General features: G+C 48.1%; 1 protein-coding gene across 2 annotated transcripts in view; it reads left to right on the top strand.

Moving 5' to 3' along the window:
• The window catches only part of LOC138567210 (alpha-2,8-sialyltransferase 8F-like), a 364,915-nt gene that overhangs the window by 160,256 nt on the left and 180,224 nt on the right, over positions 1-24,435 (top strand). For both annotated transcript variants that reach the window (XM_069645198.1, XM_069645190.1), the window contains exon 4: positions 15,915-16,059. In XM_069645198.1, the coding sequence (XP_069501299.1) occupies positions 15,915-16,059 (145 nt within the window). The remainder of the gene's footprint in view (positions 1-15,914; positions 16,060-24,435) is intronic.

Raw genomic sequence — 24,435 nt, 5'->3', positions numbered from 1 at the left:
CGCTACTATCGAAAATGAGCTCCCCTGTGTGTTGAGTGTACTCAAGCATTGCGCTTCAAAGAGGTGTTTACCTGTGAGTGGCAGCATCAGGTCTCATTGGATGAGCATGGACACTAGTTTCAAAGTCTTCATGGAAAAAGCCTTAATTTCAATCTTGGAATTCTGTCAAAAGCTGCTATGGTATACCTTAGCTGTTATGTTTTGTTAATATTCATTTTCTACTGAGCCAAATTACTGACCAAATAGTATCAGAGCGCCGAGGCAGGAGGGGACTATAAGAGGAAGATCTAGATGGCACGATCGCTGGGAGGGAGGGAGGGGGGCATCAGGGAAATAATGTTTTGTGATAGCATGGGTGCACTCCAGTCCTATTGGGTGCTCCATTGTCCTGCAACAGGAGAAGAAGGCGGGTGTGTCCCAAAGCCTCGTGATAACTGGGTTGTGTTTCCAAGCCAGGTTTGGAGAATTTTAAGTTAGTTCTCAATGTAATGTTGATGAATGAGGAGCTTGAGAGTGTGGAATCTGGGAAGTTTGGTGGCTCATTTGCCCGGGGTCTCTATACTGTCTTTGGGAAGACGTGGCAAAAGGAACAATGCTGTGGAATAGGGACGTATTGACAGGGAGAAACAGCAGGTGCCATGTAAGGTGACTTGTTTTAATTCATTCTTCATCTGTAAGGCAGATAAATGCAATAGAGATATAAACACAGCATTGCTCAACTCTAAACATATTTTACAGAGATTAAAACCATGGTTAAAGTATGAACAGGGATGTCATTTCACCAAAATGCCAGTTGTAGCGGAAGTGACGTCACACGACCCTTGAACTCTGATGACATCACAGGAAGTGACGTCATTTGACCCCACCCTGAAGTGGTATCGCGGGAAACGATGGAACACAACCTTTCACCGTTGACAAAACAGGAAGTGGCATCACATAGCATTATACACTATGAAAAATATGGTTACAATATCACTATAATGTGATGTACATTTCATACAAGAATTGATCACCATATGTATCATTAAGATCAGTGTGTATAGGCCCATATTACCAAATTACTGTGTATGCAAGCAGACGTCCATGCCCAAATGATAATGATGTGTTATTATATAACACTTACGCTTGAGCGCTTTATCTAGAAAAAATATACACCCAATATCACCCAACCTATGTTGGTAATCATTTATCGACCACAGAAGGATGAAAGGCTGAATTGAGGCGTTTAAGAACAGACTAAATCAGTGACTCACCCCCTGAAGTGTGCCTGAAATAAACCTTTAATGAGTCTAGCAATTACAGTATAGAATTCCAGAAAGACACATTATTTGGTATTCCTATTCTTTCTCATTTAGGGTCAGTGCTGAAAGTGTTAGACTTGTGGAACTCCTGTTCTGTTTCTTATTTATTTTTATTTTTTAAAACAATTCTATTGTTTTTTTTCAACAAACAAACAACATTCAACAAAACCAGCAGTACTTAATCATAATACTTTAACATCATGTACATATCGTTAAGTATCTACCGCTTACCCTTTACCTCCCCCCAACTCAAGCCTACTACCACTAGCTTCCTGCTTCTCTTCTCTCCGGATGATCCTCCCCTTCTGTATTCTCAGAGGTCTCCTGATCACTTAAACAGTCCTGGGTGGACCCATACAATGTGGCCACTAAGTGTTTCCAGGCCGTCAGGGTTTCTGCTTCCTCCTCCCCTCCCCTACGGACCACTTCATGCCATACTGCTGTTTCGGCTTCGGTCCATTTCTGGAGATCACTCCACCAAACTTCGATGCTCGGTCTGTTACATGCTTTCCACCCCATGGCAATCCTGCGTTTGGCAAGTATATATGCTAAGTCTTTTAATTTGCTCACATGTTTAAGTTGGCGCTGTCTAGGGAACCCACCTACCATGCATGCCCACACTGATTCAACATTTAGCTTGACCCCTTTCTCATTTAATCGGTGGGCTACTTCACCCCAGAACTTCCCAATTTCTGGACATGCCCAAAACATATGTGTCATCCCTGCGTTTTCTTCTCCACATTTGGGGCATGTTTGTTGTTCAGCATTCTTAAACCGGGCTATCCTTGCGTTCCTAGACACTTTTTGTATGGTATCCTTGAGCCCGCTCCCATAGCCCATCACTCATGAGTTCCCCGGGTTCCTCTTCCCAATCTTGTCTTAATTGGGTCACTTCCTTCCCCACCCTGGACATCAGCAGCTCATAGATTCTAGAAACCTCATGCCCCCCCCTCTGCTATATCGTATATCGTTTCTATGGACGTGTCAGGTTTGTCTACCAGTGTTATTTCAGACCATGTGTCCCTGATCGCCGTACCAGCCTAGTATAAGTGATATACTGTCCTACGGGTAAACCGGTTTCATCCGCCAGCCCGCCAAATTCCTTTACTTCCCCCACTTGCCATATGTCTCCCACTGTCGCGATCCCTACCGGTTCCCAGTGCCTACGAATAGTCTTCCTCAGTTGCACGTCTCCTCCCGTCAATGCTGCTAGCAGCACTTGCGGAGAACACAGGGTCGGTTTCTCCATGACCTGACAAGCTTTGCGTCATATCTTCCATCCCAATTCCAGCATCCCCGGGCGCTCTTTTAGCTCGGGTTTGGGCAGCCATATCATTTCTTTTTAAAAAAAGAGGGCACACTCCGATCTCAACAGTCTGGACTCTTATGTTGAGTCTTCCATTAACCATTTGGCTACGTATTGCAGTTCACTGGCTAAGTAATAGATCTCAAAATTGGGCAGTTTTATACCCCTTTATCGTACGTGTTCTATAATTTCCACAGGGCAATTCTCTTCCTAGTTCCATGCCAAATAAAGCCCCTGCATATGTTCTGGAGTTTGACAAAAAAGCGCTTTGGTATCTTATATGGTAAGTTCCCAAAAAAATGTAGTAATCTAGCCAATACGACCATCTTCAACAGCGCCCCCCTCCCCATGATGGCCAAGGGGAGTTTAGTCCAGAACCTCGTGCTATTTTCGATGTTCACTACCGCTTTCTCTGTGTTATGTTTATATTCTGCTTCTGCCGTGTGACAAATGTCAGTCCCCAGGTATCTGAACGTGCTGGTCTCCCAGGGTATTTGTAACACTGGCAATTTTTCCTGCGGGACTCCTATATACCTCCCCAGGGGGAATATACATGATTTCTTAGGATTAACTGGAAAGTAACTGAAATTAACTTAATTTCTAAGGATTACATTTTTAGGATTAACATCTGGCAATGCCAGAGAGCAACGCAAATCGCTCCATGGCTTCCAGAATGTATTGAAGATTTTCCTCAGGGTATCTCAGGTTAGTAACAAGTTGTCTGCATATAGTGAAATTAAATGTGGTCCGCCTTTTGTGTAAATCCCAACTTTCTCGTATTGTTGTCTCAAGTATATCGCCAGGGGTTACAATGCTAGGATGTACAACATCGGTGACCAGGGGCATCCCTGTCTGGTGCCCCTACTGAGTTGCCACCTCTCTGAGATGATTGCTCCCATTTTAACTCTGGCTAGCGGTGAACTGTACAATAATTTCACCCTCTTAAGGAACCCGGGTCCTATCCCATATTCTCTTAGATTAGCCATCAGCCAAGGCCATTTGACAGAGTCAACGGCCTTCACAGCATCTAGTGATATAATTGCAATCTCGCTCGAGTCTCCTACTGTGTGCTCTATGACCCAATGAAGTTGTCTATGGTTGTCTGATATGCTTCTGCACGGGACATATCCGGACTGATCAGGGTGTATTAATCTGCTTATGACCTGTCTCATTCTATTTGCCAACACAGCCGTGAGTATCTTGCTGTCCTGGTTCAGCATCGACAGCAGTCTATAAAACCCACAGTCTGTGCTTGACTTATTTGGTTTGGGAAGTGGGATGATGATCACCTCTCTCAAGGACTCTGTGAGCGTTCCTATTTCAAATGCTTCGTTTAACATCACAAGCAGCGAGGGGAGCACTTCTTTCCTATACATTTTGTAAAACTCACTGGGGAGTCCATCCGCTCCCGGGGTCTTGCTGATGGGTAGTTGCTCAACCATCGCTTCTAATTCTCCCAATGTGATTGGGGCATCTAGGACCTCACGCTCTTCAGCACTTATTTTTGGCAGGCCAATATCCTCTAATGATTCCATTATCTCACTATTTTCACTCCCTCTTACGTCCCCATACAGTCGTTTATAGAATTCAAGGAACTCTCCATTCACGCACTCTTGGGTATCCAACATTTGTCCCCTCTCCCCCATTACTGCTCTAATCGTTGGTCTGGGGGTCTCGCTTTTATATAACCATGCTAGCAATCTCCCCGGCTTGTCTCCCCCAGCGTGTTGCCTCTCTATATATTTCTTATAGCTAAGATTGCACAATCTCTCCCAGTGCCCTGCGCATTCCTGCTGCAATTGGTTTATGGTTTCGGCATCCTCCCGGGAGTTACCTCCATTTCCCAAAACTGTCTCTAGTTTCGCCCCTGTCTCCTGCCTCTGTCTAATTCCCTTAGTATGCCACCCTGTAGCCCTTTGGATTTAGCTATAGCTGATCCTCTCATCACTACCTTAAATGCTTCCCATAGAGTGCCAGCTGATTCAACACTCCCAGTGTTGTTTTCAAAGTATTCTATGATTTCTTCTCTCAGGTCCTCCCTGAACACTGTGTCTTTCAACGCTTCAGCTCTGAGTCGCCACTTTGGGATCCTATCCCTTGGAGGCAGATATTGCCATATTAGGACCAATGGCGAGTGGTCCGAAAGGACCCTTGCTGTGTACTCTGATTGCACTATTTCCGCCGTCAGCGCCTGTGAGGCAAACATATAGTCTAGTCGTGTGTACAGGTTCTGTGGGGCAGAGTAGTGCGAATACTGTCTGTCATGTGGGTGGTGCAGCCTCCACATGTCCTCTAGCCGGAGGTCTACCAACAGGGTCTTTAGAGTTTTGGCTGCGGGGGTGGGTTTGTCTGATATGTCTACCCTTGGGTCTAATGTGCAGTTAAAGACACCTCCCCATATCACCCCCCCCCAGGTATGGTCTCATTTTTGCTATATAGGGTCTTGAAGTAAGCCACTGTGTCTTGATTCGGGGCATATGTATTGATAATGCATATTTCTCTGTTTTCTATCAATCCCCTTATTGCCACCATCCTCCCATCCGCCCCTATTATGGTATGTAGCAACTGGAACGGGACATGTGGTGCCACCCAAGTGATCACTCCTCTGGCATAAGCTGAATACATTGCTCCTACGATGGTCCCCTTCCCTTTCCTCTGTATCACCTCTTGTTTCTCTCTCATAAGATGTGTTTACTGTATTAGGGCTATATCTATTTTCTGCCTTCTCAAATACATCATAATCTTATTCCTCTTCAGGCAACTATTGAGCCCCCTGACATTCCAGGTAATTATCTTAAGGTCCCCCATATTTTGGCCATATCCAGTCCCCTCCATTGTCCCTCCCCGTCTTCCGCTTCCTCTCTGTCCCTTGTGTTCCGCACTGCAGCGCTTGGGTGTAAGCTTGTTCCCTAATCAAAATCACAGCACATCCTCCCGTTCCATGCCCACCCTCCTCCCTTCCCGTTCCCAACTGTAGCCCCAACTGTCGCCCTCTCCTCCCCGAACTTCCCAAACAGTTGCCCAGCTCCATCTCTGGATCTCAGGCTACCCTGCATCTAGCCCTTCCCTCGGTATAACCGATACCCGGTGCTCTGCAGGGGGATACTACTCTAGAGTATCCGAACTAAACTACCTCTAGGGGGTTGGTAGTGTGTCTCCTGGTATTACCTCCTGCTTTGCGCTGACAGCTTATTGCAGTATATGCTCCATCCTCTGAGCCTGCAACTCTCCATACAATCCGCAATATAATCTAGTCCCAATGTCGATTTCTGTGACATGCTGGTCCCTCCATACATCCGTCTGATGTCTCCATGCAACGTATCAAAAGCTCCAGTTCACATCTCTGTTTCGCTCCCATTCTGGTCAGCCGATCCTGCTGGGCAATTCCTCGAATCCAGCCATGTCGCCACTTCTTCTGGTAAGTCGAAGAATAGGGCTTTGTTCTTTAGGAGCACCTTCATCTTTGCTGGCTATAACAGCATGTATCTATATCCTGCCTCTCTCATTCTCCTCTTCACTGCCACATAGTTCAGGCATTGCCTTTGTACCATGAGTGTGTAGTCTGGATATATTGTGACCATTGTTGATGCTCTGCTTATTGTTCCTCCCTTCCGAAAGTGTTCCAGGACTTTCTCTCTGTCCTTGTAGTTCAAGATCTTTGCAATAATCGGTCGTGGTGGGGTGCCTGGTGGCGGTTTCCTTGTCAAGGCTTTGTGTGCTCTTTCCACTGTGAACCCTTGACTTAATGCTCCACCCGTTATCTCCTGTAGCAACATGTTCTCGATGTAGTTTGTCGCGTCTGATCCCTCTTCCTACAATGCGCACGTTGTTTCTGCGAGCCCTGCCTTCCGCTTCCTCAGCTCTATTTTCAATATTCCGCACTTGTTGTTGTAGCACGTGGACGTCCGTCGCGTTGGTCTTGCATGAACTTGCGTTGTCTTTCACTTCTTTCTCTAGGGTTCCTGTGCGCTCCACCAGTGCACGTACATCTTGCCGAAGCGGGTTTACATCGATGCTCACAGCGTCGATTTTAGACTCCAGAGCAGACCTTAGGTCTGGGATGGCTGTGTCCATCCTGCTTCCCATCAATGTTTTCAGTTAAGCTATGGTGTCCAATATCTGTTGGCTGTTGAGTGCTGTCCTGTCCTGTTCTTTAGAGCTTTGTTCCTTCCCACCAGCTCCTTCTGTTGCTTGTGACTGTTTGGCATACTCCTCAATGGTGGGTTGTTTGCTTTTGGATTTGGGCAACTTTGACGTCAGGTTTCTGTCGCCGCCAGCTACTAGCGAGAAATGCCTTGCCCTCAGCTCGCCTTCCACAGCTCTTGGGATGTATTCCTAGGTGTACTGTCAAGGAAGTGCGCTGTTTCTCTAGTGGTGTGTCCGCCACCGTTTTGTTCTCCACCCAATCTTCTTTGGGTCAGCCAGTGATTCTAATGCGTGCACCTTTATCTCCGCCCTCAGTCAGCTCTGCGTTTGTGTTACACTGTGAGATGGCACTACTTAGGTGTCAGCATTCGCCATTGATCACCTGCAGTATTATGATGGTGGCTGGGTGTTTCCGTCCTTTGGCAGAATGCTTCTTGACTTATCGGCTTGCACCGTGTCTCACTGCTTGGGTCCTTCTGCTGTTGCGGGCGGGTGCAACTTTCTCGCCGCCCGCTGCTCTGTTTCAAAAGGGATCTGCAGGCTCCTACTGCACGGCTCATATGCGCCTTATCCGCTCTTCAGTTATTCTCGTTCAGGGGTTTCGTTTTATTATCTCGCCACATTATGCTCGACTGGAGCTACATAGCACCATGTGCATCCCCCCTCCGGATCCAGTCGCAGCTCCCTGTTCCGACACCCGATCAGGAATTCTTTGGGGTACCAGCACCTCTCCAACACTGTTTGCCTTCCTCTCCGGTATCCTTATCCGTCCGTTGATTGCTGCCCAGCCCCTGTGTGCACTCATGTATCCTTCCAGTTTGCAGACTCTGCTTGTCTGACTGCTCTTGTGTGCACTCATATGGACCTTCTGGTCACCTCAGGCGTTTTGACTGCTTCATCCATACTTTCAGTCCGCCTCCTGCCCACACGCTGCACCGGCTTGTGGTCACCATGCACTCAGACCAAACAGTACTTGTGTTGCATTCACAGGCAGCCTCGCCAGTGTCTCTCTGGGGCCCCTGTGTCCGTATCCGCGTAGTGTTTCTGCTTTGTTCCCAGCACCTCCATCTGCCCAGCGCTGGCTCTGTGCGCCGCTCCTTCAGTGCTTTGATCAGTACTCCTGCAGTTTGTGCTGGCTACAATGTATACGGTCACTGATGCTCAAGGGATCCTGACATTTGCTAGTGTAGCGCCCCCTCACTGAGGCGTTCCATGTGCCACTGCTCCTCGCTTCAGATATTGCGTTAGCATGTGCGAGCCTCCGATAGTTTCTGCCACTTTCACTGCGGCCCCTCGCCTCAGTTCTACTTGTGGCTCGGTGACTCAGTAGGGACAGGGTTTGCCGGTACACATCGCGGCTTCATTCCGGACCGCACTTCGCGGTCACTGCTCTTCCCACGTACTGCACACAATCTGGGGCCGCAAGTCACCGCTCCAATGCTGCCTTTGGCGGTGTCCCGTGGGTGGACAGCAGCAAAACGCCTGTTGTTTACTTGATCAGCTGCACATTTTATTGCTGTTCCCTCCTTTGTTCTCACGACGCCATCTTAGTTTCTTACGGCTTACCATCTCCGGATTTCAAATCCCCAGAAATTGTTCACTGCATGTCGGATTTTCACGGACATGCTACCGTTGTGTTCCCAATAGGTTCATGTGTCCTTGGGTTTGGAATGAAGCTCCGCTGCTCATCTCATGTGCCGTGTTTTTCAAGGATTGTGATTGGATCAGCAGGAGCCCATGGGAAACGCCACTTCCTACGTGGCCATGTAGCCACGCCCCCTCCTGTTCTTATTTTCTTCTTTTTTTTTAATGGGCCTGAACAAGAAAGCCAGCCACTCCAGAAGTAAAGCGCCACATTGTGCTGGCCACAGCCCATGAGCTTGCATTACAAAAAAAAAGTTTTTTAAAAAAATGTTTAGAGGTCACAGGGGAGACCAAAGAGGTCGCAGTTGCGACCTCTGGCGACCCCTAAATGACGTCCCTGAGTATGAATCTTTTACAGGTTTTTCTGCACTGCATAAATAGTTGATAAATAGCCCCACTTATTTTACCACATGCTTATATAAAATCTCCAAGATGGTGTCTGAGCCGGTACCCGCAGCACCAGTACTGTTGTTGCTGGGCATATGTGGCGATACAGCTTATTCTCAGTACGAGAAGCCATCCATTGCGAACGCATTGATAGTGCCCAAGAGGAACATTGCTATGCATTGGGGGGACAAGGGATGTACATAGATTGTATATACTTTGGTCAGGGGGTGCACAGTAAAACTAGAGAGACTCTGGTATAAGGTGGAGATTGCCTTCTTGACCAGCAAATCAGTATATGCATTGGCTTCCACTGGGGACTGCTCAGAGCAGTCATACTTCCCATGGAACCGCGACCACATAGCGTGTCTGAATTGAGTGTAGTGAGAAGAGTTTGATTTTGTCAACTCGCAACTTGTTGAATCCCAGAAAAGGACCACAGGCACCCTTCTAGAAGTACATATCCCACCACCTGTATATTTTTACCAAACCATAGAGGTGCAAAGCCCAGCTTACCCAGTTCGGACATATCCTTGTTATTCCATAAAGCGACTGGAAGGGTCACTACTCCAGCCCAGCCTATCTCTGTTCTCGTCTTTCTCCAGCCCATACCACCTGTTGTGAAATTATGGGCATACTAGCTGCCTTGCCCCCCACCCCTGTCTGCAAGTACTATGCACGCCCATTCCAATTGAACACGTGGGCGGGACGAATCCCCCTGTAACCATTTGTTCATGATCACAAGCTGGTGTGGCCCAGTAATATTTCTGGCGGTTCCGAAGAAGAAAACCTCCCTCCAACACTGAATTGTACAGAAAACGCAGGGCAATCCACGGTTGGGAAGCCCGCCATAGCAGTTTCCTCAGAGCTCTTTGAATGGTCCGGATCTCACTCTCTGGGATCATGACAGGGGTATTGGAGAGGAACGTACAACTATCTAGGCAATGTCATCATTTTGGACATCGCTGCTCTGCCCAATATGGACAGGGGGAGAGCCAACCAGAATTTGGCTTCGGTAATAAATCTATCGGATATTGGAGTCAAATTGCGTTTGAGCAAGGTGTACGAATCTCAGCAAATATGAATGCCCAAGTATTTAAACGAACTGACTGGGAAAATAATAGACATATCTCAATTTACCTTAAGGCCACTGTGCCCACCATATATCCATCGTAATTCCATTATCCATGGGATTGACCTTTGGGGTTCCCCTGGGTACAATAGCAGATCGTCTGCGTATAATGAGACACAATCTTCGTGTCCCGCTGGCCAACCTAAGCCCCTCATAAGAGGGTCACCTCGGAGCCCAATTGCCATGGGTTCCATGGCCAAGATGAACAGAGCAGGGAGAGCAGCAACCTTGTCTTGTTCCCCTCTCTAACTGAAAGCTACCTGAAGTCACCCCATTTACCCAAATATTCACCAGGGTTGTTACATACAGTAATTTGATCCACTGTAAAAAAAAAATTAAATAAATAAATAACGGTCCAAAACCCATGCCCTCCAGCACTGCCAAAATGAACTCCCAGTACACTGAGTCCAAGGCTTTCTCAAAGTCAATGGTTACCACTGCCAGGATACGGTCAGCCATCTCAAGAGTTGCTTGGAGCCTGCAAAAATTCATTCGGGCCGCTCTGTCCAGCAAAAAATCGTTTTTGGTGGTGGTGGATCAATGCTGGTAGGAACATATTAAGCCTCATAGCCAGTATTTTTGGGAACACTTTAGTCTCCATATTGAGGAGCGAGATAGGACTTGTCCTTTTTTCAGTATCACGATTACTGTCATTTGCCTGAGGTCTGGGGGCAGTATACCCTTGTTCTTACTATTCTGAAACCTGGACAGCATCGGCCCTGGAATTCTATCGTACAACCTTTTCCACAGCTCTGCCGGTGAATGTACGCCCCGGAACGCTCACCCCGAGAGAATACAACCCACTAGGGAAGAAAAGCCCTAGTCGATATTGTAAGGATGACAACTTTTAATCTCACACAGAGGTAAGAGCAACAGCAAAGAACGTTCTGCCGAAAAGTAGTACAAGCAGAATCTTATAAAGAAAAACATTGTCATGGATGACGCAACATATACAGAAGAAACCTGCGCGGTTGGTTGGTGTGCGCCTATACATGATCCGCCTGCTCCATAAAAGATGCCAGGTCATTGGTTCCAGCCCAGTCTGTCCGTCTTCCATCACGCGGGTACTGCAGAGATCATCTTCTTCTCACGACGAAGGTCAGAGAACGAATTAACTACGTTCCTAACACAATGCTACTTTGTCATTATACTGTGCACCTGACAGATTTTAAGGCTGGCTCAAAGGAGGTTCTGGGGCACTCTGACCTCCACACACACCTTTCTATCCCTCCCAGCACCTTGCAATACAAATCATACAAATCATACGCTTGTGGTCCATAAGACATGCAATGTCCGTATTCTTTGATCATTCAAGACTGGTTACATTAGGGTTGGTGGTCGAAGGTTACCTGGTGCCATGGAACTCAAGGGTCTTGGGGCTCAGTCAGTTATATGGCCTATAACTTGTGGCCACCTGGGATTGACCTGGGTCATACTTTGGCCAGTGTGAGATAACATGCCCACCAGGAGCCGGTATCTGATTGTGGGCTTGCAGGGCACATTCCTCTCAGTTAAAAAACATCTCTGCACCCCTGTTGAATGGACTTTGTGATGGTTGGGGGCTGTCATCATGGGACCTCAGGCATGGCTGGAGATTTCCCTTGTCTTGCAATTTGGGACTTAGTGCATGCAGTGCAGTGCCGCGCTCACCATGCAGGCCTTGTCTCCTAACTATGATTACTAACATCTGCGCAAAATGGCAATGTTTCTTGCGCCCTGCGCTATACTATGTGGGTTGATTATTTCTGATTATATTGAAGTGGGGTCCTCTATATTGGGAGGTGGTCCTTTCACCATTCCCACTCCCCCTTGGCCCATCATAGTGCTTCAAATGCATCTTCCGCACTCTAAAGCGCTTAGGGGGGGGTGTGATGGGGATGCCCCCTTCCCAACACCGGAAAGCCGTTGGGTCCCAGCATTTTACCTGATTGAATCGACGATATTGCAGCCTCAATTTCCTCCTGTGTGATCTCAGCCTCCAAAGCCTCCTTCTGCATATCTGTGATGTGTGGGAGAGGAATATCCACCAACATTAGGAATATGTTGGGGCCCTGTGTGTAGCAGGGATTGCGTATAAACACTTATAGTAGTTCTCGAATACCTCGCACACATCGTCACTCCTCCTGGTCACTTTTGTGATCTTGCCTACATATCTAATTGGTGCCTTACACTCCTGCTGCCACGCCAGCAGTTCACCTGCTTTGTCCCCTGTCTCATATGCCCTGGTTCGCGACGCCAGTTATGCCTGCCTTGCGGCATCCGCTGCATGGGTGCAATATGAGTCTCTAGGCTGAAGCAGCTGTCGTTGCTTGGTCTGCGGCCGGTCCACCAGGAATTGTTGTTCTAATTGCAATATCTGCAGTTCCATCTCAACCACCTTGGCTGACCTCTCTTTTTCCCTAGCGCCGAGGACAGTGATTGCTTCCCCTCGAATAACTGTCTTTTAGCCTTACCAGAGTGTTGCAGGACTTCCCGCTGAGGTTACGTTCAATTCAAAATAGTGTTTTAATCATGTAGCCTACTAGCCACCTCGTGGAAGCCCAAAATATATGCATTCAATCTCCATGCGGGACGACCAGGTCTACCCACCAAACCCATAGTCACCACCAACAGGGAATTCTCGGATGCACCTCATGGCAGCTCAGCATCGCTAGCCAGATGCACCTCTGAGTGAGGGACAAGGAAGTAGTCGATCCTTGAAAGGGAGAGGTGAGCCCCTGGTGGAAGGAATACCCACGTTTCCACAAACGTGCATTGTGCCACACATCTACCAGGCCCAGTGCAAGCACAAAAGCACAGAGCTTCGAACGTCTCAGGCCCCCTCCTCCGCCAGTATTTGAGAACCTATACCAGCCATAATCCATCACCTCATTAAAGTCACCTCCTACGAGCCAGTGATCTACTTGCTGTTTCACGAATAGTCCCTGTATCTTTAGTGGCAAAGGGGCAAACACATTAAGTATCCACAGGGTCATCTCCCCAAATGTTCCCGCTATTAGGATATACCTCCCTCAGTGTCGCGGACCACTGTTGTGATCCTAAAATGTACATGTTTCTGGATAAGCACCAGAACCCCCCCCGGAACTCCTTATGAATCCCACATGTGCCTGAACTGGGTAGTTAGATCATTTAAAAAATCCACATTCCGTACCCATGAGGTGTGTCTCTTGAAGGAATGCAAAGGTGGGCTTATGCCTGTTCAAAATTTGTAACACAGTTTATCTATTGATTTTGTCAAAAAGGCCATTAACATTTCACGACATACAATCAATTTTCTGAGCTTTGGCGTCAACCCTTCCACCAATTTAAGAGAGGGCTGTAACTGTCTCATATGCCTAGCGACTGCGGGTATGGCCCAATATAGAGCTCAATCCTTGACCAGTAAACGTCAGTGCTGTGAAAACATAAAATAAACTACAATAACCACCCCATCCCCAACCGTAACCCCCTACCCCATACAGCCTGTGAACATAGTGTATCTGTCGCCCAACATCAACTGTGAACTAGTGATAACTGTATCAGGGAGAGTGAGATGTACCTCCACAGAGGTCCCTGGAGCATCCCCCTGCCTGCCCATATAAGGAACATTCTACATAAATGACACCCACTTCGGGTGAGGTGGGCATACCCCTTCTCCAGCAAGTCATGGAGGACCAGCCTTTTAGCTGCAAGGCACCGTCTGGACCCACAAGGACTCTTCCGGTGGGGATTGGGGTAGGTGCTGTTGAATCATGAAGACCTGACCCACTCGGTCATCCGTCTCCTGACCCTTCAGATGTATCAGACCTGTTTGGTTGTTCTCCTTCCAACCAGTCCCCAGCTTCATGCGTACTGTGAAAAAAGAAGGCATGTCCATCAACCAGCACCTTGAGGTTAGCAGGGTAGAACATCATGTATTTGTAACCCTTCTCTCTCCCCGCTTCCGTCGTACAACGTCATAAGACCTGAGCTGGTTCTCTACCTCCTCGGTAAAGTCAGGGAAGATCATCATTTTAGCATTACCCACTTTGTACGCTGAATTTGTTATGGTATCCTAGCATCTCTGTCACAAACGTTGAGGCGTTTGCCCGCAATTGGTCTTACTGGCGCACCAACTGGGGGTTTCTTGCCAGGCCCCCTATGCGCCCTTTCAACTGAAAACCATTTCAATAGCCCCCGTATTTTCAGAGTGTTCACAAAGAGCGCCTTTAAAACAGTTCCATGCTTCGACCTTCATCTGCTTCTGTCATACCGAGAATTTGGATGTTGATTCTGTGGGAACCCCCCTCTGCATCCTCCACCCTTCCTTCCAGGAGCCTTGAAGCCGGTGTGAGGCCATTGAATCTGGCCTTCAGTACTGCAACCTTGTCTTCCTTTGCACTCATCGTATCTTTAACCTCCGTAACTCTCCCGCTGACTTCCCTGGGATCAGTCCAGACCAGGGACACTTCAACCCCAACTGTTTGCACCTTATTTTCAAGGGAGGTTTGTGAGTATTGAATTGCCACCATTAATTGCTCTATGGTAATAATGCAGACAGGCCTTGTTGCCCCACCAGGTTTGTTCCTCTGTGGCGGGCCCTGCTTGGGATGTCCACCTTTTCTGCCCAAGCATTGCTCTAACTTCTGCTGCTGTTGGTCCTTCACCATGGCAGCAGATCAGTGGGGTGGCACCTCTCATCCTCCGTTGCCTTGGGTACTTGCGTCTTCTTGACTTGTCCCTAGTATCACCAACTTCGGGCAAAGGAGCCCCGGTGTCTGGGCCGGCCCCTCAGGATGATTGCACCACCAGTCGTGGGACACTGTCTACTTCCGCACCCGCCATTCAAAGGGGGTGGCCAAGCATAGACCTTAGTCCATACTCAGTCCACTGTGACGCCATGCCCCTGGGTCAACCGGACTAGGAATTCTGATTATGCTCTGGGCGCTTAAAAGGTATAAGTGGCGTGTTGGTGGTTAGCCCAGTTTCTGTGAGCTTTCCGCATACTGGATGCATGGGACAGCTGGCCCACCCAAGCCCTCAGAGGGCACCATCAAGAGCCCACTTCCATTAGGGCCGCTATGTGTGTTTGCCACCAGCCAAAATGATGCAGTGGGCTGACTTCCTGCAATTTCTTCTGCCCCACGTCACCGATTTGAATGTAGCAAGTGCTCTGGTATGTTGCATCTCATTATTACAACTCCCAAGGGTTGGGGGGGTCTGAAGTGTTCAGCAGGATCTAGTAGGATTTTAGCTGGCGAGGGAGCAGAGCTCCGAGCACTCACGTCTTGCTCATGCAGCTCCTGGTCATGCCACCCAATGCAGAGTCTCTTGAAAGCAATTCTCTGCGATATGGGGAGGCAGTGAAGCTGGGAGAGAGCTGGGGCGAGGTGTGAGAAGTTGGGTGAATGTAGAATGAGTCTTGCTGCTGTATTCTTTATGCTTGCAGAGGGTCAAGCGTTTTGGGGTGTCCAGCAAGTATTGTGCTACTGTAGTCGAGCTTAGCAAGGACGAGCTCAGCACAATAGGCCTCATTATGAGTTTGGAGGTAGCCATACCGTTTTTACCGGCATGGCTACCCCCAAACTCGGGTCTGGGTCGCGAAAAATGGGAATTACCGGGCCATTCCGACCTTTGCGGGCCCAGTAATTCCTATTCACGGGACCAGACCCAGTACGAGTACGTCCCCATTCCCATTTGAGCCCCCATAGGGCTCAATGGGAATGGGGAGGATGGTAACAACAGTCCCGTTAATAACGGAGCCGTTGCTACCATCTGGTACGGCTCGCGGGTGCCGCTCTGCATGTCTGGTCTGACCAGGCGTGCAGAGCGGCCCCCGCGAGCAGAACTCGTAATGTTGCGGCGAGGTACCAAACGCGCCGGTAGCACTACCGACAGCGTTGTTGCCTTACCGCAGCACTTATAATGAGGCCCAATCAATAGTAACCGTTCTGACCGTAGATTTGTCTATCTCTCTCTACGTTTCACAAACATGTAAAATTTACTACGCATGCCTATTAACCCTGCTCTTCATTCCCCACAGAAGAAGGCTGGCGCAGTGCTGCAACGCTTCTCACCAGCTCATTGTGACGCAGGAAAACAGCCCTGTGGGCCACACTATGTCCTATGAAACAGATGCCAAGAGAAAAGTCAAGGTGACCGATGAGATGTTTCAGCTGTTTGTTGAGGTATGACAGGACACCTCCTAGCAATAAACAACACAAAGATACAACAGAATAGTTATTGACATCTTCTGCTGTCATCAGTATTGTTTTGCTCCAGGCTGTTGAGAAATCCAACCTCAGTGAAATGGGGATCATGGTGCTCACCCTGTCTGACATTTTGTTTGATGGGGAAAAGAACTGTGGGCCTCATTACGAGTTTGACAGTAAGTGGTAAAGTTAGCAGTAACTTTGTTAACGCCAACGCGGTAACTTTGTTACCGCCAGCTTTACCACTACGCCAAATTATGAGTTTGTGCCTGGAGTGAAGGATTTGCCTCTAGGATTCTGTGAAAATCCTGGAGGTAAATTCTGCCACTCACCGCAATATATCGGGTAAATCCGCCAGACCAAGTGGCAGTAACGGTAATTCAGTTGGCCGTATTCCGGTAGATTTACCACTCCGATACCGCCCAACTCATAATGAGGCCTTATGTGTTGAATGGCATCTTTCTGTTTGAGCTGTAGTATACGCCTGGGGGCTGATTTATGTAATTTCATGCAGAAAACGCACAAGGGGCGTGCGCTGAGAAGGACGACACTGTGCGAAGAAGAAAAAAGGCGCCCGCGGATTCATCGAATTCTTTGTGCAAAGTAACCGTATTCGCAAGTCACGAATGGAACGCCCCAACATGCCCACATGCAAAGCAGGAAACTGCCAGATCAGCTACCTTTGAGTGCTCCACTGCGCGCAAATACACACACCCTTTAAACAGTGTGTGGGGCCCCCCGTAAGCAGGCCTGCGACTCGGGGAGCCTGCGTGTGGTCCTCTGTAACTGTATCCGGCACCCCGACAACATGCATTCGAAAAACCGCAATTCAACAACAACTTGGGAAATGTGCGTGCAAACCGACATAAAACGTTCCTGCACCCTGCTACACAGCTTACGTGCACCCCTACGTTACATCGGAACCCCGAATGAGTACAAACATCACGAAATCAGACATGCAATCCCACCTGTGCACTGAAAATTCTAGATGCGCGTGTTCTTATGCCAGCTTTCGGGTGGCGGATCCTATGAAGGACTTGCGTGGGCATTTCCCAGCAGAGACGTTGTGCGATCGATTCCATGAATACGTCTCTTGCTGAGCAACAGTGAGTGTGCGTGGGACTGCCTGCAAGCCGTCCCTTGGAACGCCCACTTCTTTGCAAGTAATTCCCCATTTCTGGTGTTTCCGCCCACTTCCCAGGACTCTTCACAGGCCACACCCCTACCCTCTGCTCGGAGTCTTGTGCAAGGCCTTCGACGGCTCGCACAGGTGTGCCAGGCCAGGGAAAGTGCTGTGCGTTCGATTCCAGGAATCGACAAGGAGTTGGTGTGCAGATTGGGTGCAAGTAGCCCATTTTCTGCACACAAAAATCCATGAATCATCCCCTTGGTGTACAGTGGAACTGTGGAGCAATAAACTGGGGGTTTTATTTGTAAGATTGGGAATTTACTGAGTTTATGCAAACTATGATTACAGAGTAAGAGACAGTGCATACTGAAAGTAGAATGGGGTTCTGTCAACTGGAAAAATAGTGCGAGTTAATGTTATAAATGGTCTTGAGGGGCTCAGTTCATTCATACACAGACTAGCTGTGGAGCCTCAGAGGTGAATCCATGGAGCTTTATTATGCATATGTAAATAGGTACAGTTCCAGTTACTTGCAGGTATAATACAAGACATGAATACAAGTCGACGCAAGCAGACCCCCACCGACCATCCTCTCATCTCCAGCTCGGGCCCCCAACTGACACACATAGAACACTCAGATACAACACGCACCCAACATTCTCCTGAGCTGCCTATCATAGCAGTCGCCAACATTCTACCATCATGCATCCATGGCCAGCAAGACAGAGGAAGACTAAAACACATCACAACAGTTAACAAATTGCAGTATAGAACGGTTTGTATACAAAAATCGGGACTCTGGGATTGTCAACTTGATAATATACTGTGCTTTTGTCAACTGTGGAAATGTGGCAGAGGATGATGAACTGGGAGTCTACTGGGATTGTGTCACTAGATATATATACAGTGTTGCAAAACGTGAGAGTTTACTGGAATCCTGTACAGTGGGATGTTGTGCCAATGGAAATCTATATTAGGTTTGTCGGACTAGAAATATACTGTGATGTCAGGCGCTAGAACTATGTCATGACTGTATAAGAGGCAATGTACTGGCATTGTGTAAACTGAGTTTATACCTGGACTGTGGCTACTGCGAAACAATGTGATTGTCGAACTGGAAATACTGAGGTTAGGGAAACTGGACCTATACTAGGATTTGGAAACTTGGAATGTACCTTGATTATACGAACAGTTAATTGACAGATACTGGGATTCTGTGAACTGGATTGTTAGATTGTAAATTTACTGGAATTGTACACATTGGAAATATACAAGGCTTGTTTATAAGAAGTGTACTAACCCTGACTGCCTGCCTTAGGTATAATTGAACTTCAGGCTCGCTTGGTAATCAGAGTGCAGATTGTTTGTTTATTTTAATACACCAGGACATCTGATGATCATTTACATTCCTGCTCGTGAACCCGACAGATGCTCAATAGTAAATAAAGAATGAATTCATATCTTTGTTTGCAGACGATCCGCAAGACTTAAAAAAGGCCTTCTGCACTCAAGCAGCAGTACCTTATGCAGCTGAACCTTAGGGGCTTTGTGACATTACCAAAATTACCTAGTGAAAACATGTTTTTTTTAAAAACTATTTAGGTCTAACCATAAGCACTTTAGACACAGCAGTTAAAATGGAGTCAGGAATTGATTATCATGCACAACTGAGCCCTGTCATGCTAAGGGTTAAGTTATTGACAATCATAGAATTTTCAAGAATACAAGGGGGATATCCAGGATGTCCTTGCAAATAACCATCTTAAACCATCGGCCTCGTTTCTTCATGTTCGAAAGGTTCTTCCTAAGATTGGCCTAGGCTGCTTTTGGGACAACCCAGAGTCACTGAGATCTGCAAACTCAAGAGACTTGAATACCTTCTTTTGGAACTGGGCTAATGAGTGGAAGATCACATTTGAAAAGTATCTAAGCATTAAACAACATTTAGGTCTGGAACGATATCTCTCTTGGATTAGCCCACCAAGAGTAAGACACGTTTGATCTAAACTCCGATTGGGTACTCTTCTCCTAAATTACCATACCAGAGACTGGTTAGACGGACAAGCCAGTGTTGCCCAAAGTACAGCGCTGAAAAAGAGGACCACTTTGCCCTGTTCTAACTACACTAAGAAAGAAGTGGCTCCTTCCGATTCAGAAAGCAAACAGTGGTAATTCTCTAACCAGGGCATTAGAGTTTGGTAATTCCCAAAGATCTTAAGAGTATTTGCTTTACATAAGTTATCTATTTAGAGCTTGGAACTGTTGGATAAAGCTTTGAGGCTGAGTCTATGATTGTTTCTGTATTTTAGATGTGTTATTATATATGCTGTTCTGTGAACCTTTAATGATTTCATTTTATCTTTGAGATATTTTACTGTCTCTTAAGTTGTTCTTTGTTGTAGTAATGTTGGGTATACTTGTAATTATTGCCCTTTATTATTTTTAACTAAATAAAATCAGTAACACTCCTCTCACTACACACTCATGTACTGGGATGACCCTTTCTCACTTTCAAACACTTAGGAAATAAGAACATCCATTGCCCAACAATGCTGATAAATCCTCTGTATGAATAAAGCACTGCCTGCAATCACAAGACAGATAAGGCCTCATTACGAGTTTGGAGGTAGCCATGGGGCTATTAGCTCCATGGCTGCCTCCAAACCGGACTCCATTACCGGTTTCCTGCAATGGAGACTTACCGGGTCATTCCGACTTAGTAAGACCCGGTAAATCCTCCTTGCAGGAACCATTTTCTATTCCCATTGAGCCCTTATAGGGCTCAATGGGAATGGGGAGGGAGGTAACAAGTGTCCCGTTGTTACCTCCCTCTTCCCCTCGCGGGACCCGGAAAAGACGTCTGGTTTTACCAGACGTCTGATCCGGGTCCTGCAAAGGGAAACTCGTAATAGGCGCACCCGTATGAAGGGGGCCAATAAAATCCTGTTTGTATACAGTGCTTCATGAACGATTCCTCCCACTTCCGAGCACTTTAATAGGCTTTGGCATTATCCAGTGTAGTGTAATGACTGTTCATGTGTAGTATCTGGTGGATGAAGGATTCAGCCGGCCTCCTGGCTTTCCTCGCAGATTTCTGAAGCAAGCCCCTATCTCGCTGAGTTATCTACTTTAATAGAACAGAGACATGCTTTCCTTCTAATGCTTCGGCCGCAATCAGATGTACACATTACACAAGTAACAAAAGGGATGCATTGAAAGTCAAGGCTTCCCTTGAATCCTTGGAATTGCATGGAGACCCCTCTCATTGACAGTAGTAGAATTGCTCTTCAGTGCACAGCATTTGTACTTAAAAGCTTTAATAAATGTTTGCACTCTTTTACCAAATCCAAAATGAATCCTCACTGTCAAAGCTAACAAATGCGTTACACGTTTAACTCTAATTTATAGATTTTGATTATCATTCAGAATCACTAGTACTTATGTCATAAATACTCAGGTTTCTCTGTTATTACTCTGGTCACCAACAGTATACTTACTTAAATACTTACTTTGATCACATTTAATATAAGTCCACTTACACAAGTTGTTATTACATATTGTAGAGCTATAATATACTAGATAGTGTTCTAAGGAACACTAAGCTAATAATATCCATATGTTTTTTAAAAAACAACCAGATTCACGTGTTTTAATCACGCCAATGTTTGCTCCAGCGGTTTTACCGTAGTGTAATCACCCCGGCCGTTTCTGATGTTTTACATTTTTTTTATTGTGGTGTCCCACCCAACCCAGAACTATAACCCACCCCTACCACTGCACCCACCACACACACTACGCATATATTTGTAAAAAACTAAAATCGCCAAAAAACGGCCAGGATGAAAACACCACAGTGAAAACAGCCACAGCAAAAATTGCAGCCCTGAAAACACAGTAACCGAAATAAACACCTACTATAACTGGATAAAAAAAAGTCCAGGTCATGCAGTGATGTGAGTGGGCCAGCCTCTGTGTCAGTAACTGGAAGTCTCATGCTGCAGAGCTAGTCTGTCAGATGCTGGAATGGGACCCAGCCTGGTCTCAGCGTCCCCCTGACACACTGGTGTTGGATTTAGCAAAGATATCAAGCGAGTGGCGGGAGAGCTCTGACACTAGGGTTCCCAGGCATTGGCTCTGAGAGTTTTTGGGGCAGGCTCAGCGAATCACAGGTGAGTCCAAGAATAGCAGGTGAATAGCCACAAGGAATGGTGGTACCACAGACGGTTGTAGGTCATCTGGTCGGAAACAAAAGGATTGAATGCCTTTTGATCGACAGTCAAATGGTCGAAAAAAAAGGGTTGATTTTTTTTTTTTTATGGGGGGTTCCCCCGCCAACCCCCCGTTTTCTTTATTAAAAACATTTTTTTACCAACCCAAACTAAAAAAGATATATAAATAAATAAAAAAAATCGACCAAATGTTTTCGACCATTTGACTGGACAGCACCACAGACATATAGAAAACTCACAATGTCATATAGGTTGAGAAAGCAACCTGTCACAGAGAGGGCGACAGGAGAGGCGGGGCATGAAGAGCGCATGGGCACAGGCATGCATTCATTGTTGATCACGGGAAAGAGTTTGCCTGGCATGAACATGCACCCACCCCGTTTACTAGTGTCGGCGGTATAGCTTCTTGCAGGCTCTATCTCATGAGGGGCCTGGAATTTGCATAATAGCACCATTTTTACGATGAGTATTGGGATTCTTGTCAACACATCCAAAGTGCTGTGTTAAGTAAAATGTTAGGGAATGAGACTGGGGTACATTAGGTCATTGGGTCAGTTTACAACTTTGCAGAGGCCTCTACAGTCCTGACCACAGCGTAGCCCTCATAGCTATTATAGTTTTGTAGGCTACCACTCACCCTGCTTTTGTAAGAGTTGTGTAAAAGCACCCCAACAATTTCACCAAAGTCAGACTCAGAGGGCCCCTGCCCACATACAATACACTGCCGTTGGCTGTGGTTCATAGTGACCTCCAACCCTGGCTCCTCTATTTTCAGAAGGACCCTTTGAAAGGGTGGCAACATGGCTACAAAACAGTGCAAGCCTTTCAATGAATCTCAACACTGGACGCCAGCATCCCTGTGCCGTTCCAGTGCCGGCGCTCACCAGCAACACCTTGTACTTTCATTTATCCGTACATTGTTCCCATACTTTCACAAAACAGAGCTCTGTGAATTCTCACAAGGAAACAGCATGCCTTGCGTCACAATAGAGAATGTGCTCATTTAATTTGCGCTATTTGTAGAAATGTGCAGGCCATTCTTATTACCAAAGGTGCACTGCACATTTCAGAAGGGGCTGCACAGTGGTGCAAAGAGGTGCTCTCCAGCCCCTTTGCATACCTCCAGGCACGAATGGATGACAGGCTCCCAGCAACCAGATGGTTGCAGGGAGTGCCTTTCACAGGGACGGGCCAATAAAGGACCTGTCTCTGTGAAATGATTGGGACATGGAAATGCTAGTCTGACAGCCGCCCTTAACCTGTGGCTGTTACACTTCTTTTTTTAATTTGTTTTTTAATTTATTGTATTTGGTTTACAAAAGATCCTTTACAACATTAATATCCTTAGAATACAACAAAGAAGGGGCGCTGTTGAGCGCCGAACAAGATGGCCGCCTGAACGTGACTCTCCGAGGCAGGCAGTCACAGGATCCTATCTTGCGGCACCTTCTTTGATCCGCACCGGACCCCGGAGGGCGCGACACGATCAAGGAGGACCCCAGCTCCGTCTGGGCCGAATCCTGGCACTGAACGGGGCCGGGAACCCCGAGAACCAGCGATCTCTCCACCCTTCCCCCACCTGCAGAGCGGCCTCTAGCCGACGTCCTTCCTCGGCTGCGAGCCGAGCCGGGCTTTTCGAACGGCTGGAGCCGTCACAAGCTCCAGCGGGGATCCTCGCCTGCCCCCGCCGGAGCCCGGACCCTGCGTGTCCTGCCATCGCGGAGGGACAGCACACACACAGCCGCGGCCGCGTGGATCCCGGCGCCGTCTCGCGGTGTGCCCTCGCCGCCGCTGTGACCCGGGCCGCGGAGGGCGCGACACGATCGAGAACGATCTGGGCCCCATCTGGGCCGAACCTTGACGCGGAACGGGGCCGGAGCCCCGAGAACCATTGATCTTTCCGCTCCTCCCCCACCTGCGGGGCGGCTCGAGCCGTCGTCCTTCCTCGGCTGCGGGTCGGGCCGGGCTTCTCGAACCCCGCCGGGGGTCTACTGTCTGTGGGGCCTCCGCGGTGGGGCGGCACATATACAGCCCGGCGCCGCCTCGCGGTATGCCCTCACCGCCGCTGTGATTTGGCTCCCCTCGGACTGAGGTCCTTCTCGACTTGGGGGCGGACGGCTGGAGTCGCTGCTGCGGAGGGGTCGAGCGGCGGTGCTTCCCTGGACACCTAGCACCGTGCTCCCCCTGTGGACACACACTGTGGGGCCCCGGGCCCAATAGGGTACGTGGTGCGTTGGGGTAGCGCCGGCCTCAGCAACCTGGGGCCCACCCTTCTGTGTGCTGGTGCTCGCCCAGCGCGGTCGGCCTCGCCCCGGAGTTACACCGCCTGAGAGCCCCTCTCCCCTGCGGATCTGGCAATCTCTCAAAAGGACCCAGTCATCCACAACATTATCATTATCCACTCTCAGGGACCCCACGGTCTGAAAATCCTTGGGACTTGGGTCATTTTATATCGCTGATTTGGAGTCTCAGCCTGTCCATTTCGTTGGGGGGTCGATCAGGGCTCCTCCCTACACATCCTACAGACTCGCCTGAACTACCACCCAGCCCCCGCAGCGGCCACTACATACCACTGCTTTCGGCCCCTGGGCCACTCTCACCTGAATCTCTCCTGACTTTGTCTTCACGTGCCGCCACGGCCCCAACACATCGGGCCTACAGGCGCCGACCTCCCCCCCGAAAAACACGTCCCGCGAGGTTCTTACACCTTACCCCCTCGAGCTACCGAGACCCCCCATTTACTCTATTGGAACTCCAACCTTGCCAGGATGACCAAGGGGGCCTCAAAGAGACAGAGCTCCATCAATCTGTTTGCGAAGTCATCGGTGAGACCACCGGAAGAAGCCACCGAGCAGGCTCCAGCGCCCGCTTCATCGTCCACCACAGCACCGGAGTCCCAAAACATGATGGATTTTATCCGGGAGGGCTTCACCGCACTCCATTCAAAACTAGATGATATGAACGGTACAATATCCTCTATCAAGGCCCATATTG

Source organism: Ambystoma mexicanum, chromosome 1p, assembly GCF_040938575.1.
Source record: "Ambystoma mexicanum isolate Mex_15411 chromosome 1p, UKY_AmexF1_1, whole genome shotgun sequence".
NCBI classification, from domain to species: Eukaryota; Metazoa; Chordata; class Amphibia; order Caudata; family Ambystomatidae; genus Ambystoma; species Ambystoma mexicanum.
The sequence above is the reverse complement of the archived record's forward strand: the minus strand, read 5'-3'. Positions and strand labels throughout refer to the sequence as shown.